The sequence below is a fragment of the Nicotiana tomentosiformis genome, chromosome 7 (assembly GCF_000390325.3).
Source record: "Nicotiana tomentosiformis chromosome 7, ASM39032v3, whole genome shotgun sequence".
NCBI lineage: Eukaryota > Viridiplantae > Streptophyta > Magnoliopsida > Solanales > Solanaceae > Nicotiana > Nicotiana tomentosiformis.
This window is the reverse complement of record NC_090818.1, coordinates 1,193,991-1,211,210: the sequence shown is the minus strand read 5'-3', so window position 1 is coordinate 1,211,210 and position 17,220 is coordinate 1,193,991. Positions and strand designations below refer to the sequence as shown.

The following is a 17,220-nucleotide window of genomic DNA, read 5'->3' as shown; positions in this document are numbered from 1 at the left end:
CTTACATTTCTCTTTTGGTAGTTGTTTGGTAGTCTCAGCATCTTTGGTAGGTTTATTGTTGGTTTCTTCAAGTTTGTTTGTGTTTACAGTAAGGGGAGAATGAGGTAGGGGAGTTGAATATACGATAGTGTTTGGATTTAAGTTAGTAACCACTGGAGAAATTAATATGCCTTTCTCATTAATGCATCCAGGCATTTCGATATCAATTTCATTAATGAGATTGTGATCTAATGACATGAAGGAGATGGCTTGATGTGAGGTTGAAGAGCTTGCTAAGGAGCTGTAGCGGTTTTCCAAAGCTATGTTGCCCGCTTTTCGGGAAGGACTTTGGTTTGCAATTAATTAGTTTTGACCTCTAGGTGATAGGTCTAAGGATATGACCTCGTAATTATTTGGTGAGAGTGTTTGATTGATGCCCAAGTCCTTTTCCTTAATAGAGAGAATCTGTATTAACTATGGGGCAAAAAGAATGAGGTTTGGTGTGTGAAGTGGAACCGAAATTATGCTCATTAAGCCCATTAAGATGACTTGATTTTTTGTTAAAGTACTTCACATGAGTTGATTGAGAGGAGTTTGTAAGCTCTTGTTTATTACCCAAAGGATTCTCTAGGGTTTGGACGATGGTTTTATGGTACCCTAGGTTTTTGGGATGGCTGACGTAGGACTCTTTGGTAATAGAGTTAAGTGTAGCTTGACTTGGAGCCCTTGCATGAACATGTTCTTTACCCTTTGGGTGCACATAACCGTTAGCGACGGATACCTCCTTTTGTCCGTTTGTTTTTTTGGATGGAAGTTTGCCTTGGTTGCCTCCGTCTTGAGACTCCATCGGGCAAGCTTGTTGGTGGCTTCCAGTGATGGACTTGTTGAGGCTAATTGAATTTGTATTGCTTGTTTTCCCATCCTCCTATTTCTTTTTCCTTTTTTGATGTGAAACAATAGTCCAGTTCTCAATTTTTCTGGTAATGGAGTCCATGTCTTGGGTAGGTCTGTTATTAAGTATGTTATGGTGGTTTCCCTCTAGGGTGTCAATCTTGTTGTGAGGGCATAATGAGATGTTATGTCCTAGTCGACCACAACTGGTGCATAGGACGTTAAAACCCTCATAAGATACCCGTTGGTAGTATTTTCCTAGAATAATGTGTCTTAAAGAGGTTTCTCAATCGGGGCTAGGATACAAAGCCTAGCATATTTTCCCGTAAGAGCTGAGGAAGTGCAAGCGTCAATGCGGATTAGTCTCCTAGTTTGTTTCCTATTTTTTGTAAGATGTCGTAGTCGTAAAATTCTATAGGAAGCTCAGGTAATCTAGCCCATATGGCCGAGTAAGTTAGGGAGGCTTCAGATGCCACGAATCTAGGTTCCCATTTCCTAACGGTAAGGAACTGGTTTCCTATGAACCAAGGTCCGTCGTGAAGAGCTTTGTTGTAGTTTTCTAGCTTATTGAATTTTATAAGGTAATAGTCACTTCCTAGGTCAACGAGGGATAGGGCCTCAGTTGGTTTCCATATTGCTTGTAACTTGTTTTTGAAGGAATTGATAACCCACCCTCTTCCCCCAGACTTTAACAATAAGGGCACTTGCCCAATTTTTATAAATGCTCTTTATCCGCGGATGTGATAGGGAATTGATCCTTCTTTCAACAGGTATTAACTAAGTCAGTTATATCACATGAGCCCCAATATTTAGTTAAGAACAATATTTGTTTAAGCTGAGAAAAGGAGTACTTAAACTTGAAGCTGAAAAAGAGTATTTGGAAGTCGAAATAACCCGGGCCAGGATACGCAAAACATCAATGCTATGTAATGTAATATTCCTAGAAAAGTTCACCACCACACTATTACAACTTAAAAGCTATGACTCAGTTGATTCCAAAGTAAAAATGAGAACTCACTGCATTTTCTACTTCCAACTTAACATTGTTGAAAAATCCTGCTCCAAACAGCTATAAAATCATATACCACAACTTGGTGTCGCGGAAAATGTCAAAAAAGAACTTCCTATCATAGCAAATCTGGAGTTGTAGTTCCTGTTGTAATTACAAAGCCAGCAGTTTGACAGGATATCTGGAGGTTGTCTTTTACATTTTTGGAGCACTTGTTAAACTACTTCGCCACGATTGTGGATGCAGGCAACCACTTACGAATTGCAATACAAGGTACAAAATCTGCGAGAATGAGAAGTTGATGAGATTTCAGGAATGGCACAACAGAATAGGCCACAGATGATATACAAATTCACATATTGTTTTTTGACATATAAACAATTGACATATTGTTCTACCGAGGAAAATAGGAATATAGTTATTAAATCTTCCCCTTTTTTCCTGCCAACAGAAGTTTGGGGAAATAACATAACTGCATGTACATTACGAAGCTTATAACTATATAGTCCCTAATTACTATATGCCATATATTCACGTGGAAAGTATAAATTATTATAGATTAATGAAGTTACCAAAGAAAGATTGGCTAAAGTATTGATGAATACCTAATAATGATTAGATGCACACTTAGTTGAACTAAATGAGATGATCTCAAAGTTCTCAAGCAAATGAGAAGATAGATAATATGTCAGCTCAATTCAAAACTACCCGGCACAGAGATATCAATGGCATGATTTGAAAGATGAAAAAGGCCGGCTTGTTATTCCTTCAACTTTCACTCTACATAATGTGGGTAGATAAATAAGAGTACTGACATATACGAGGGAAAGGATTAGCATGAGAGTTGGGCGACTGCTAGAGAGAGGAAACGGATCAAAATATTTTAGGGCCCTCCAGACCAAAAAAAATAAAAAAAGGCACGCACCAAATCACAGAAACTTGAGACTGTACGAGTCAAGATAGTAAAAAATGGAAAAAGAGAAGAACAATCTGCTCCTTGGTCCTCCTTCGACATACTACCATAGACATACCAAGAAATAGTATCTTAAATAATGTCTTGTGTAAAAGCTATAAAAGGAGTAAAGGCATGGGGTCAAAATATAAACAGACAAAGACGTACGCATACATACTAATTATAGCTCAAAGTGTTGCCAGTGGAGGTCCAGCAGCTGCAAAGTAAGACCCCAGATCAACATCCTGGTCATTGTACATAGTGATAAAAGGATGCCTCTGCATTTCATAGAATTGCATACAGTCACCACGCGTAATTGATCAATAATAACTTCGACAAAATTGAAAGGTAAGATCAATACCATGAGTTCGTTTGCTGACAATCTGTCCTTTGGATCCTTCTGGACACTGACATAAGTTACTTCATTAGAAATTTTCGAAACCCCATAAGAGAATCAAAATTTGACAAATATACACAGAACAATTTGCACACGAACTCCAGGTATCACATTACCATATAGCCAGCTCAACATCAATGAGAAGCATATTAAGATTTGAAAATAGTTAGATGTGAAACTATAGTACTTTCCAATATTTTGCTATATTGAGTAGTATGGTTGAGATGTACATTATTTATACACACGAATATTACAAGTGGTACATTGGAATAGATGTAGCATGCTTTAACAAGTGTATTAACATAAAGAAAAGGAAGGATGTCCCCCTGTCTCAAGCCCCTCGAGCTGCCGACGAATCCATATATTAGAACTAAGAATCTGACTGCTGATATGCAGAACTTGATCCACTTCCTTCACCTATCCCCCAATTCCATCTTCCACATTATAAAGTCCAAAAACTCCCCGTTGACATGATTATATGTTTTCTCAAGGTCCAGCTTGCCAAAATCTGTGATTTTCCTTATAGAGTAAGCTTGTGAAAAGAGTTAGTTCGTACGGAGTCATCTTGTCAAAGGGGATTATCAAAGAGAATAAGAGATCCGCCAGCTGTGTTGAATACAAGGAGGGAAATGGCTCCTTTTTTTATAAGTAAAAGGTGGGAAATGGCTCTTAAAAAATATTTCAGATATGTATGATGCAGGGGGTATTCGTGGAGAAATCATTTCCACAAATGTATTGACTAGTGAATGAGAAAATATTCAGGTAGCTGATTACTTGAAAAGAGATATTCAAGGGGTCATCCGATATATAAGTTCTAGCATGCCTATTCACGAATTGGAACAAGAGGAGGTCGAAGAATTCTTTCAGAAATTTTTTTAATACTCGGTAGGGATAAAAAGGGAAGATAAGATGGTTTAAAAGCAAGTGAGAGAAAAATAATTTATAGTAAAATCTTATCATATGAAGCTTTGAGAAAGGGGAGGCAAGAGAGAGGATTGGGACAAAAATTTTTGGTGCACTTAAGTCCTGAAAAAAGTAGTCGTTTTTTGCTTGCTGTGCAGTGAGCGATGTATTGGTTGGAAGCATGGACTGGTGCACTGGTATTTAAGCACACTAACTGGTAAAGGGGGAACATAGTGAGCGGTTGTATTGGCTCGGGGAGGATGTGTGACTAGGAGGTTGGCACGAGCGACAGCAGGTGGTACTTTGGTTGGTGCAGACAGGGCTACCAAGAAAGTGCCACTGGCAGCACTTGGTCTACCTGCGAGTCTGTACTAAATTTATGGTTAGGGTTTGTGTTTGGGCAGTTATGCAGTTGGCCCCATACAAAATGTACAATGTGCGTTATTACCAACCTGATATGTATATTGTTTATACACAAGAATGTTACGAACCATATATATAGATACATGAATTATGCCTAAACTAATGCATTTACACAAAGAGAGGGCAATAAATTACTCTAACACTTACCATGCAGATATGAATGAGCAGAACTGAGGAGAAAATTGGTCAGAAGGAGCACAAGGAGCTGGTTGGTCAATAATTGCTTCCATAAGCTCATAAACATTAACCCATCCTTCCTCTCCCTGGGGTGGTGAATACGGGAATTGACCTGTTGCACACTCTAGAAAAACTAAACCCAAGCTCCAAATATCGCTTCTATACCCATAGGCTCCTCCTGAAATTCTCTCTGGCTGTAGTACATAGCAGTATATCAGCAACTTGAAGGTTTTCCGAAAGATTGTACAAAACATAGTTGCAGCAAAATATGCAAAGAAAACAATTTCTTTGAGGTTATTTATGAATGACATTTACCTAGTAGTCTAATATTTTTTCTCGCTTTTATTAACTATCAGGCTGCAAGATACTCACAGACATATAATTGTATGTGCCAACAAACGTATTGGCGTGTCCTGATGTGCTTGCCAGTACTGCACTCACACCAAAGTCAGTGATCTTGACATCACCTCTGTGATTGATTAGCAAATTGGAAGGTTTCAAGTCTCTATGAATGATGTGCTTCTCGTGATGAAGATACCACAAACCTTTGAGCACCTAATTGCACGATAAAACAAGGTCGACTTATTAGCATGTCAGAGTTTCTTCTCGCTGAGATCCAATTATTTAACTTTTTACCTGCTTACAGATGGCAGCAAGATATTGTTCAGGAATCGTTTTGACTTTTTTCATAAAGTCTGCTAGGGAGCCGCCATCCATATACTCCAAGATTATGGAGATAGCACCATTATCAAAGAATGATTGGTAGCATATAACAACATAAGGACATTGGGATGACTGATTAATTCTCAGCTCCTGAGCAATATGCTTGCGAACAGACTCTTCAATATTCATTTGAATAACCTGAATTGTTACAACTAGTGTATAAAAACCAGTTCCTCACGATGGCAAAAAAGGAAGCAGTAGACAGTGAAGACTGAAGAGTATATATACCTTGAGAGCGAAAAATTGGCCTATCCATTTATGTTGAACTAACCGCACTAGACCACCATTTCCCTTCCCAATAACCTTAATCGCTTCAAAATCAGCTAAACATAACTGATTGTCTGATGGCTGTATAACTGAAGACTGAACAAAGTTGCAAATGTAAGAACAAATATCCTGCCATAGTTGCAATGGAGCAAAATGTATGTGGAAGAGAGATCTAAAACATAAAGAACCAGTAAATCGCTTTGCAGACCAATCCCAAGATGAGAATAAAACTAAGGCTCAAGGTAGGATTCGAAATCCCTGGACTTATAAGCCTAAATTTGTTGCAATAATCGGCTTGGTTTAAGATGAGATTCTAATAATAGTAGTAATATTAAAAGATTGTCAACATTTTCAATTCTTTGTGCAATGAGATAACGAACTAAATACTTCACAAGGTAAAATTTCAAATTTTTAAATACATTCCTTAAAAAAGAATTCTTGAGAAAGCATACAGTTTCAACTTCATTCTGAGAGACAATTCGAACTCCATCTCTATTCACAAGAAGATCCCCATCCTTAAACGTCCCTGATTCAGTCCTACACCCAAAAGTCCTCATCATTTAACAAATGCAAACAATGAACAAACACACACACACATATTGAGAGAGAGAGAGAGAGAGAGAGAGAGAGAGAAGTACAGGAATTTAGAGAGATTAACTTCATCAGGAGGAGGAAGAGAAAGCTTGAGATTAGGGGCTAAAATTCCTTTCTTCATTTGCAGTTGAACGCAACTGTGTAAAACTGTTTTCTGGGAAATTGGGTATTTCCTGTTGTTGTTAAAGTTGTCTTTTTTATGCAAATCTTGGGATTTAGCTGGGTCTACTGAAAGATAACTTCCATTTAATGATAGACGATTTCTATAGGTACATTTTTTCTCGTTTTATATGGGTATTTGCGTCTACAAAGGGCAGAGAAAGACAATATTGGAGTAAATAAAGAGAAGGGAAAAGTAAGTTTGATCTCACCAACCAAGAGAAACTGAAAAAGGAGGGAAGTAAAAAAGAAAAGACTCAAAAGGAGGAGGAAGATGCTGAGACAGTCGTTGACTTCTCCTCAATCTATTTGAAGAAAAGACAGTAGTTGAACAAAATATTCGAAAATTTAAAAAATTTTAAACAAAAACATCTTTTTACTCCACTTTTCTTTTTTCATTTTCTGAAGAGAATTCAAAAGAGATCTTATCGTGTGTAACAATTTTATTCTTAGAAGTAGCAAGAGCCAAGAGCAAAAACCTGTGTGTTTTGTTTCAAAATGGTCATGTTTCTTTTTTAGTGGAGTATTATGTCCACGTTCTTTGACAAAATACTCCACTGACAATCATTGCCCCAATAGAAAGAGAATAAAAATAATTATATTGTTGCAAAGCTTTTTGTGAAAAATCTATATATATATATATATATATATATATATAATTGAGGGACATAGAAGAAGCAGTGTGGCACTCTCCTAAGCCAGGATTTTAATTTATCTTTTTTATCCATTTTTAACCTTTTTTCTATTATTTGTCTCTAACCCAAGAAAATTTTTTTAACAAAAACCGTTACTTTTTTTGTCAAAATTAAGGACTATTGAGAGTTGATCTACAACGACAATGATGCTCTAACCTAGAGCTCATGCATGGAGGAATTTTCTAGAAGTAAACGATAGAAGAGAGGAAGAAGAAAGCTTTTCTCATTAGCTTGAAAGAGTACAAGTTGGTTGCCTTTATAGACTCACATGCACGTGACTATCATGTGTCTCTAACCACCACTAACAGTGTTTAACTAACTCTAATGACAGTTGTACATTAGCTGGCTTATTACACATTAACACATCCAGTTATTCAGTTAACTATTTCAATACTCCCCTCAAGTTGGAGGGTGGAACACATCAAGCACTCCAAACTTGGATAAAAGCAAGTTGGTGTTGAGCAGTTCCCAAAGCCTTTGTCAAAAGGTCTGTCAATTGAGCTTTGGTGTTGACATGCTCAGGCAATATTAGACCATCTTTAATGGTGCCTCGAATAAAATGACAGTCTATCTCTATATGCTTCGTTTTTTCATGATATATGGGATTTGATGCAATTTGGATAGTTGTCTTGCTATCACAAAATAATTTTACAAGTGATAGATACATTCAGCTCTTCTAACAGTCCAATTAGCCAAATCACCTCTGAAACTGCAGCTGCCATACTTTTATATTATGCTTATGCTGAGCTTCTACTCACAGTATGTTTTTTTTTTTATTTCCATGATATAAGAGAATCCCCCAGCTTCACAATGTATCCAGTCACCGGCCGTCTGGTGTTTGGGAAGGCTGCCCAATCACTATCACAGTACACAGTCAACTATGTGCATGGACTATTTTTCAACAGAACACCCTGACCATGTGACCCTTTCAAGTATCTTACCAATCTAAGTGCTGCATGAATTGACTAAGCACTTGTACAGCAAAGCTGATATCTGGTCTGGTGATAGTGAGATAGATCAGTCTCCCAATAAGCTTCTGGTATGAGGTAATGTCTGTAAGAATAGGATATGTGATTCCTCTACATGTGCATCACAGTCTACTGTGGTAAACTTTGCATTTACTTCCAAAGGTGTATTCACTGGCTTGGCTCCAATTAAGCCAACATCAGAGATTAGCTCAAGGGTATACTTTCTTTGATTAAGTAGTATCCCCTTTTGAGATCTCAGAACTTCAATCCCAAAAAAAATTTGAGCTCAACTAGATCTTTTACCTTGAAGTTCTTATGTAGTGTTTGTTTTGCTTGATCAATTAATCTTCCACTATTTTCAGTAATAAGGAGATCATCCACATACACTAGAATGATAGCTATATCCTTTCCTTCTTTTCTGGTAAATAAAGAATGATCATAGAGACTCTGAAAGTAGTTAGCTGCTTGAAGAGCATCAGTCAGCTTTATGTTCCATTGCCTGGATGCCTGTTTCAAACCACATAACGATTTGAGAAATTTACACACCTTATACCCTCTGGTTTTGGAACCCTTGAGGCAGAGCCATGTAGACTTCTTCCAATAAATATCCATGTAGGAAAGCATTATCGACATCCATTTGGTATATAGGCCAATTGTGTGAAGCTGCAACACCAATCACTATCCTAACAGTTACTATCTTGGCAACTGGGGAAAAGGTTTCATGGTAGTCCAATCCCTGTTGTTGAGTGTAGCCTTTAGCTACAAGCCTTGCCTTGTACTTGTCTACTTCTCCATTTGGCTTGTACTTGATCTTATACATCCATTTTGATCTAATTGCTTGCTTCCCTTTAGGTAGGTCTACTAGCTCCCAAGTCTGATTTTGTTCTAATGCATTAATTTCTTGTTGCATAGCTTTAATCTACTTCTGATCTTTGGATGCTTCATTCAAGGTTTTTGGTTTTGTATGAGCTGAGAATAGGCTGAGATATTCTTGATAGACTCCAGGCAAGTGATCATACCCCACATAATTGGCAATGGAGTATGAACATATGGTAGGCTTTGCTGCAGTGGTGACATAATCTTTTAGCCAAATAAGTAGCTTGATTACTCTCTTTCCTCTACCACAATCAGGCATTTGTTCACCAACAGCGACCTCTTCAGCTGGTTCTAAAGCCTGTATAAGTTGTATAGGATTTGCTGATGTATTGGACTGTGAAGACGTGGCATGATCTTCTGTGTCTGCAATATCTATTGTCTGCATCTCATGATCAGCATTGGAAACTGGTTCTACTGCTTCCTCCAATCCTGCAGAGTTATCTACTTGTTGAACTGGAAGAGGTTGATCCTCATACACATTATAATCTTGTGCATGTTTAACATTGCTTGTCATGTCTGTAAAAGGCATAAACAACACCTCTTATTCCTTTTCAACTGGCATTAATCTAAAGGGAAAAATTTCTTCTCTGAAGCTGACATCCCTACTAACAAAGAAAGTTTTTGAGTCTAGATCAAACAGTCTATATCCTTTCTGAGTCTTAGAGTATCCCATCAGTACTGCCTTTCTAGCTCTTGGAGCTAGCTTGTCACCCCTAGGTAAAGTGCTTGCATAACATAAACATCCAAATACCCTAAGATGGTCCAGTTTAGGCTCCTTGCCATGAAGCAATTTGTAGGGTGAATTCCCATCCAACACTGCAGTAGGTAACTTATTGATCAAGTAGACTGCAGTCTTCACACATTCTCCCTAAAATTTGACAGGGATGGAACTGTGAATCTTCAGGGCTCTTGCAACTTCCAGTATATGCCTATGCTTCATTTCTACTATTCCATTCTATTGTGGTGTGTAGGCACAGCTGCTTTGGTGAATTATACCAAGAGAAGAGAATAATTCATTACATTGAGAGTTGGAATTTTTTGTTCCATTATCCGATCTTAATGTTTTCACAGTGACATCAAACTGATTTCTTATCATTGCCAGAAAATTCTTGAGTACAATTAAGACCTCACATTTTGACTGAATCAGACAAATCCAAGTGTATCTACTATAGTCATCAACTACGGTTACAAAATACTGCTTTCTACCGAATGTAGGCTTTCTATAAGGCCCCCAAACATCAACATGTATCAGCTGAAAAATACTACTGGACTTTCTTATACTATTAGGAAAGCTTAACCTTACTTGCTTTGCCATTGGACATACTGGACAGTGTTCCTGCACCATGCCATTGGCTTTATTCTTTAGACTAGGTATGTGTTGCATTGCAACTGCTGATGGATGACCTAGTCTTAAGTACCATAGTTCTGCTCCATTTTCATCATTCTTCATTATTGTTGCACCTACAATAGGCTTACACCCTCTTTGTAGAATGTAAAGACCATTGTTCTCTCTACCAATTCCCATCACCTTTCCATTGTAAAGTCCCTGAAATACACATAAATTAGGGGAAAAGGTGACTGAACACAGTAACTTCTTGGTTAACTTCGAGACTGAAAGCATATTGAACTTGAAGTCTAGTACATGTAACACATTTGTGATTTTTTGACTTCCTAAGATCATTGTACTGCATGCACTTGTTATAGATGATTTATTCCCTGTTGATACCTATACTCTACTATCATGTTGCTTCTCTAAACTCCTTAACTCTTCTAATAACTCTTTGCAGGGTGTAATGTGATGTGAAGCTCCAGAGTCAATCATCCATTTACAAGCATATGTAGTAGATAACAATGAAACAGTACATGCTACCATATTTGTATTGCAATCAGTTGGTGGTGGCTTGTTTAGCAATCCCATCAACTGTGAGTATTCTTCCTCAGTGAAAAAATGTCCTTGCATCTGACCTTCTGCAACTGCATTATTGACATAAGGTTTGAAGCCTCCATCAGCTTGTGTTCTTACATTCGATTGTCCTGAGTTTCCACCAAATTGTCCTATTTTCTTCTTGTTTTTGAAATCTGGAGGGTATCCTACAATCTTATAACAATTCTCCTTTAAGTGCCCTTTATAACCACAATGTTCACACACCAATCCTGCAACTTTCTGCTTAAATCCTTGTGTCCTCCCTGCAATCATGGTTAGTGGATCCCTATGAGTGTCTACCACACCTAGGGATCTCTGGCTTTCTTCCTGAGTAACAACAACATAGGCCTCATTCACAGTCACAACTGGTCTTTTAGCAAGGATATTGCTTCTCACATTGCCATGGCTCTCATTTAGGCCCATAAGAAACTGTAACACACGTTGTGACTTTAAGTGTTCTACAAATGGCCTAGACTCTTCACAATCACAGGAAGATAGTGAGGCTAAAACATCCAATTCATCCCATAGGTCTTTTACTTTTGTGTAGTAATTAGTCACTGAGTGTGTACCCTACCTCATTGTTGCAATTTCAGTCCAAGGTGATAGATTCTAGTTAGATATGATATGTCAAACCTTTCCCGAAAATCATTTCATACTTTTCTCGCATCTGAGGCGTATACAATACCCGGTATCAACTCAGTCGAAACTATACTCCCAATCCATGACAAAACTATCACATTACATTTCTCCCAATGCTCAGCTAATTCACCTCTGTATCTACTTTTTACACAAGATCCGTCTACAAATCTTAGCTTACCCTTTCCTCGTAGAGCCAATTTCATTGCTCTGCTCCATATGGCATAATTCTCTGACCTAATGAGCTTAATTGAGATTAAAACTAGCCCTGGAGTATCTCATGCTTGGAGAAATAACGGATGAGTGTGATCGAGTGAGGTTACCTCATTTCCGGCCATATCTGCAGATTTTACCTTGAAAAATAGCTCGATTTCACCGGAGCTTTGCACCGATGCAGATTTCTCATGATCGCCGCTCTGATACCATGTCAAAATTAAGGACAATTGAGAGTTGATCTATAACGACAGTGATGCTCTAACCTAGAGCTCATGCATGGAGGAATTTTCTAGAAGTAAACGATAGAAGAGAGGAAGAAGCTTTTCTCATTAGCTTGAAAGAGTACAAGTTGGCTGCCTTTATAGACTCACATACACGTGACTATCATGTGTCTCTAACCACCACTAACAATGTTTAACTACCTCTAATGATAGTTGTACATTAGCTGGCTTATTACACATTAACACAGCCAGTTATTCAGCTAGCTATTTCAATATTTTTAAACGAAGCCCAAAAGCCAAAAGTTTCTAACGTTTCAGTAACAGGTATTTCTCCAAAGGCGAAAAGTCTTAAGGTTTGATTAAAGTGCTATCTCCAACAACAGTATTAGAGCATGTCTTCTGTGCAAGATCTCGCCACTTATTATTATTATTATTATTCCTTCCAGCGCTTAGATAGTCTTTTTCCTTTTACTACCTTTAATTCTTATTGATTTTTCAAGGCACTTGACGATTTTGACGACAAGGAAGAGATGTTCGGTCAGTTCTTAGTTTCTCTATATTTTTTCAACTTTTACCACGTGACCTATTTAGGCTACATTGTGTTGGATTATAATGTTGATGTACAAAGGCTGAAATAGCTTTAGGATATATGGGATTATGTTGTGTATTTTCAACACATGTTCATTGAAGTATAAGAATATATATAGTTCATAATCAATATGTAGCTAGATAAAAGTTTCTAACGTGTTTATCAAGAATTGGCATTATTTTGGAAATACAGTTTTGCTCACCGTAAGCCTGAGCAATATCAAAAGCTTTCTTTCTTATTTTATGTGTTTTATTTTTTTCTAATTTTTTAGAAACTCATACAAAACACGGACATATTGCCATTTGGAAAAAAATCAAAGAGGTGACCGATTCATAATTTTAGGTTTATGAATATTTTACTACATATTTTCCATCACTGAAATTTTTTATGTGTCTTCTTTTGTTATCTTTTCTCATTTTTTGCCACGATTTCTATACTAGATGTTCTATTTTTTCTCTGCGTTAATTGTATCTTCCTTTACCCTATTATTGTTCAATATTTATTACATTTTATCTTATAATTATTTGTAATGTTGTGTGATACGTTTTTGAATTCTAACTAATTTCTCTAATTAATTTGTAATTTGTTCTTTTCATATTCCTAATTGTAGCTTCATTTTTTTTATATTGACTTCTGAAGTTTAGCATTTCAACCTCTTAAAATAGTAAATAAAATAATGTTAGGTGCTGATTTTGAATTAAAACGCAATGCTTGAGATGGATAAAGGTTCCATGTTTAATATTTCCTAGTCAAGAATCAGTTATCTTTTTTTTTTTTTGGTAATTAAAATTTTTTTATTATCAAGTATATATGTAGAAGTCCAAAATTGGAAAAACTGGAGAACCACTGAGCTATTGCCTGCAAGTTGGACATGAAGCCCCAACTGCAGTGATCGTCTTATCTTCCTCACTATATTAATATCTTTTATGCCTATGGGTAACTATTAAGCTCTCTCAATCTACATTTTATCTTAGTTTTCCTATTGCCTCTCTGAAAGATGTCCTGAATTAATGATCTAAGTATCCCCTCTACATGCTGAGACTTAGCCTTGAATATTCTTGAGTTCCTCTCTGTCCATATGTAGTAGATGCAACCTGCTAATGTCATTCTATATACTTCTGCCTTCGGTGTTTTCCCCTTCATTTCCTTTGTTGCCCATTCCACTTCTTCATTCCATGTTATTACTGATCTTTGAATCCCCTGCCATTTCAATAATCTTTCCCAAACCTCTCTAGTCACCTTGCATTCAAAAAATAGATGTTGCATGGTTTCATTTTCTTCCTTACAGAGTTCACATGTTTGATCAATCATCAATCCCCAGCCTGCTACCTTGTCTTTGGTATGTAGCCTTGATTGTAGCACTAGGTTTAGTATAAAATCCCACCTAGGTACAACATAGTTGTTACAAGTTAGTTTCCTCCATGGCATTTTAGGATAGTCTTCTCTCAACTGATGGTACATAACTTTAATGGAGAATGAATTCATTTTCAGCAGATCATTGATGCACAACCCTGCCTTTGAAATATATGTTTTAGCTTTTAGTACCTTGTTTAGAACCCAGGAGGCTTGGTTAACTTGAACTTCCCAAATATTTCTTCCTTTACCATAGTATATATGGACCCACCTTACCCACATCTTATCTTTCTTTGTGCATAGGTTCCACAGTAGTATAATCACAGCAGTCTTGTTCTAGGTCTCAAGATGCAGTACATTAAATCCACCTGCTGTCTTTGGCCAACATACTTTTTCCCATGCTAGTAGTGCTCTTCTTGATATATCAATTGTGCCTGTCCATAGAAAACTTCTGCATGTTGCTTCTATCACCTTAACAATTTTCTTTGGTAGCACAAAGATTTGTGACCAGAAGACTTGTATTGAGAAGAGTACATTATTTATCAACTGAAATCGTCCAACATATGATAGGAATTTGGTAGTCCATGAAGTAATATCTTCTCTAGCATTGGTTAGTATTGCACTATTGAAATTCGTTTAGAGCTCAACGGGACTCCAAGATATCTGATTGGCAATTCCCTTTTGGCAAATCCATATGTTGCTAGTATCTCATCTTGCATTTCTCTATTGATACCTCCAAAGTAAGTGGAACTTTTATCTTTATTTGCTATCAGACCAGAATACCTTGAGAATTCATTGAAACAATCCATGTGCAGTCGTATTGATCCCACATCTCCTCTACTGAAAAGGAGTAAATCATTAGCAAAACTCAATTGTATAATTTGCATCTTTGTACATTTTGGGTGGAAATTAAAATCTGGATTTCTCTGTAGAGTTTTAAGATTCCTGGTTAGGTACTCCATGGAAATCACAAACAAGAAGGGGGACATTGGGTCCCCCTGTCTTAGACCCTTCTTGGCTGGAAATGGTGCACAAGGTTTCCCATTTATAATGATCGAGTACGATACAATTTTAACACATGTCACTATCTACTCTATGAATAGTCTTGGGAAGTTCAGAGCACTGAGTACTTGTTCCAAGAAAGGCCATTCTAATGAGTCGTATGGCTTCTGCATATCTACTTTCACCATACACCTAGGGAAAACTCCTTTCCTGATATATCCCTTAACTAGCTCATGGCTAATTATAATGTTATCAGAAATCACTCTACCTGGGACAAAGGCTGCTTGATTTTGATCGACCGGGTAATTCATAACTCCTTGTAGCCTCTTGGTTAAGATCTTTGATATCAGTTTATACACTATAGTGCAACAAAAAATGGGTCTGAATTGTTTGACAGTATAAGGGTTCTTGACCTTTGGTATTAGAGTGACTGTGGTGCAATTAATAGGTAGATACATTCTCCTGGTATCAAAGAATTGTATCACTGACGATGTTATCTCCGTTCCTATGATGTTCCAGGCTTTTTTGAAAAATACAGCATTAAATCTGTCACATCCTGGAGCCTTGTTGTCATCTATATTATTGAGTGCATTTCTTACCTCCAATTCAGATACTGGTTCAATCAGCTTTAATTGCATTTCCCTGGTCAAGTATTGGCCATCTTTCATGACTTGTGGATTGATTGCAGGTAGTGCAATGGCAGCTTCTCCTAGGAGTTGTTTGTAGTACCCAAGAATTTGCTCCTGTATATCATTTCCCCCTTCTATCAGATTACCTCGATCATCCACCAAAGTTCTGATCTTATTTGTGCCATTCTGCTTTTCATGGTTGCAAAAAAGTAGGATGTATTGTCGTCCCCTAGTTGCAGCCACTGATTCCTGGATTTTGCTTTACAAAACTTTCTTCAATTAGTACCCATTTCTCCAGCTTCTCTCTGATCATTTTCTCTGCATGTTTGAGTTCATTGGAGTTTCCTTGCATCCTTAGATCCTCTTGCACTTCCATTAATTGTTGTCTGCAACTCTTTATCTTGGCCCCTATTCCTGAGTATTACGTTGTGTTGATTTTTTTGATCCCCTGCTTGACCTTTTTCAGTTTGCCCCATATATTCTCCATGTAATCTCCCTTGTTGATATTTTTCTATCCTTTCTCCACACTTTGTTGAAATTCTGCATGTTCCGCAATGAAGTTAAAAAACCTGAATGGTCTATAACTTTTGCTTTATTGCTCTGTTAGTTGGATTACCAATGGAGCATGGTCTGAGAAATATGGAGCCATGATTACTATATCGAGTAGTGGGTAAGCAAGCATCCATTCTGCATTCCCCATCCCTCTATCTATCCCGCTTCTTACTGTATTGTTTGACCATATGAATTGTGCCCCAACACTTCTTAGTTCAGCCATATTACAGTCTTGGATAAACTCTTTAAAGTCAACAGTCTCATTCTCATGTACTATAGTCCCATTGATTCTATCTTCTTATGTTAATACAACATTAAAATCTCCCATTGCAACCCATGGTCCATGTTATACATTATGTAGTTGACTTAATTCATGCCATAGACTTTTCCTATCACCTACTGTATGTAAACCATATATAGCTGTAAAGCTAAATTTCATGTTTATGTCCCATACACATACCTGTCCATGTATTAGTTGTGTATGTGTATAGTCTACTGTAAACTTAACTTTGTTTGTATCCCATAGAATCCAAATCCTTCCTTTTTTGCCTGTGCCATAATTGTGGCACCAACCCCACTGGGGGCTATTTTATTTATAATTCTCTTAGCATTCTCCTCTACTACTCTCTGCTCCACTATTGAGATAATACCTACATTATTTATTTTTAGAAACTCTTTTAACTCCTTCTGCTTATACAGCTTATTTAACCCTCTAACATTCCATATGATTAATTTCATCGTACACTGGAAGGTTGTTGATGTATCTAGGTTCACACTACACTGTCCCACTTCTATTGCTACGCTTAGTTGTGCAATCTGTTGCTGATCACTTGCTTCCAGTGGATCAAAACCATTTCTGGTTTGCATGCTTTCATTTAGATTCATCATTGCTTGACTCTTTCCTGCTGATTTGCCCCTCACTTCTATCCATCCTTCATTCATATTTTTGTCCCCTACCTTCATACTCGCATGCTTTTCTGGTTCTTCATTTTATTTCTTTGTTGCTTCCATTATTCCTTTCTTTTTCTCATCTTGTATTACCCTTTTTACTTGTTATTCCTACCTGAATTTAGGGGCATTCCTCC

General features: G+C 37.2%; 1 protein-coding gene across 3 annotated transcripts; it reads right to left on the bottom strand.

The window, feature by feature from the left end:
* Positions 1-1,775: 1,775 nt before the first annotated feature.
* LOC104098659 (mitogen-activated protein kinase kinase SIPKK) lies at positions 1,776-6,582 on the bottom strand. Of its 3 annotated transcripts, none has more exons than XM_009605448.4 (9): positions 6,360-6,582; positions 6,174-6,258; positions 5,683-5,817; positions 5,368-5,592; positions 5,104-5,286; positions 4,702-4,925; positions 3,193-3,238; positions 3,010-3,109; positions 1,776-2,161 (listed from the first exon to the last, which is right to left on the bottom strand). In XM_009605448.4, the coding sequence occupies exons 1-8, from the start codon at positions 6,434-6,436 to the stop codon at positions 3,020-3,022; spliced, it is 1,065 nt and encodes a 354-aa protein (XP_009603743.1). In that variant the 5' UTR covers positions 6,437-6,582; the 3' UTR covers positions 1,776-2,161; positions 3,010-3,019. The 3 variants fall into 3 exon arrangements, with proteins under 3 accessions (XP_009603743.1, XP_009603744.1, XP_033512657.1); XM_009605449.4 differs by having other exon boundaries at positions 2,080-2,161; positions 3,000-3,109; positions 6,360-6,580; XM_033656766.2 differs by having other exon boundaries at positions 2,080-2,161; positions 3,006-3,109; positions 6,360-6,580.
* Between the last annotated feature and the right edge of the window lie 10,638 nt (positions 6,583-17,220).

Bases quoted from the DNA above. Each gene is read 5' to 3' on its own strand.
- LOC104098659 (XM_009605448.4), bottom strand. From the start codon at position 6,436: ATGAAGAAAGGAATTTTAGCCCCTAATCTCAAGCTTTCTCTTCCTCCT. The intron at 4,926-5,103 runs GTGAGTATCTTG...TATGTACTACAG, and splicing joins GCACATACAATTATATGTCT to CCAGAGAGAATTTCAGGAGG. The intron at 3,239-4,701 runs GTAAGTGTTAGA...AACTTATGTCAG, and splicing joins TGCTCATTCATATCTGCATG to TGTCCAGAAGGATCCAAAGG.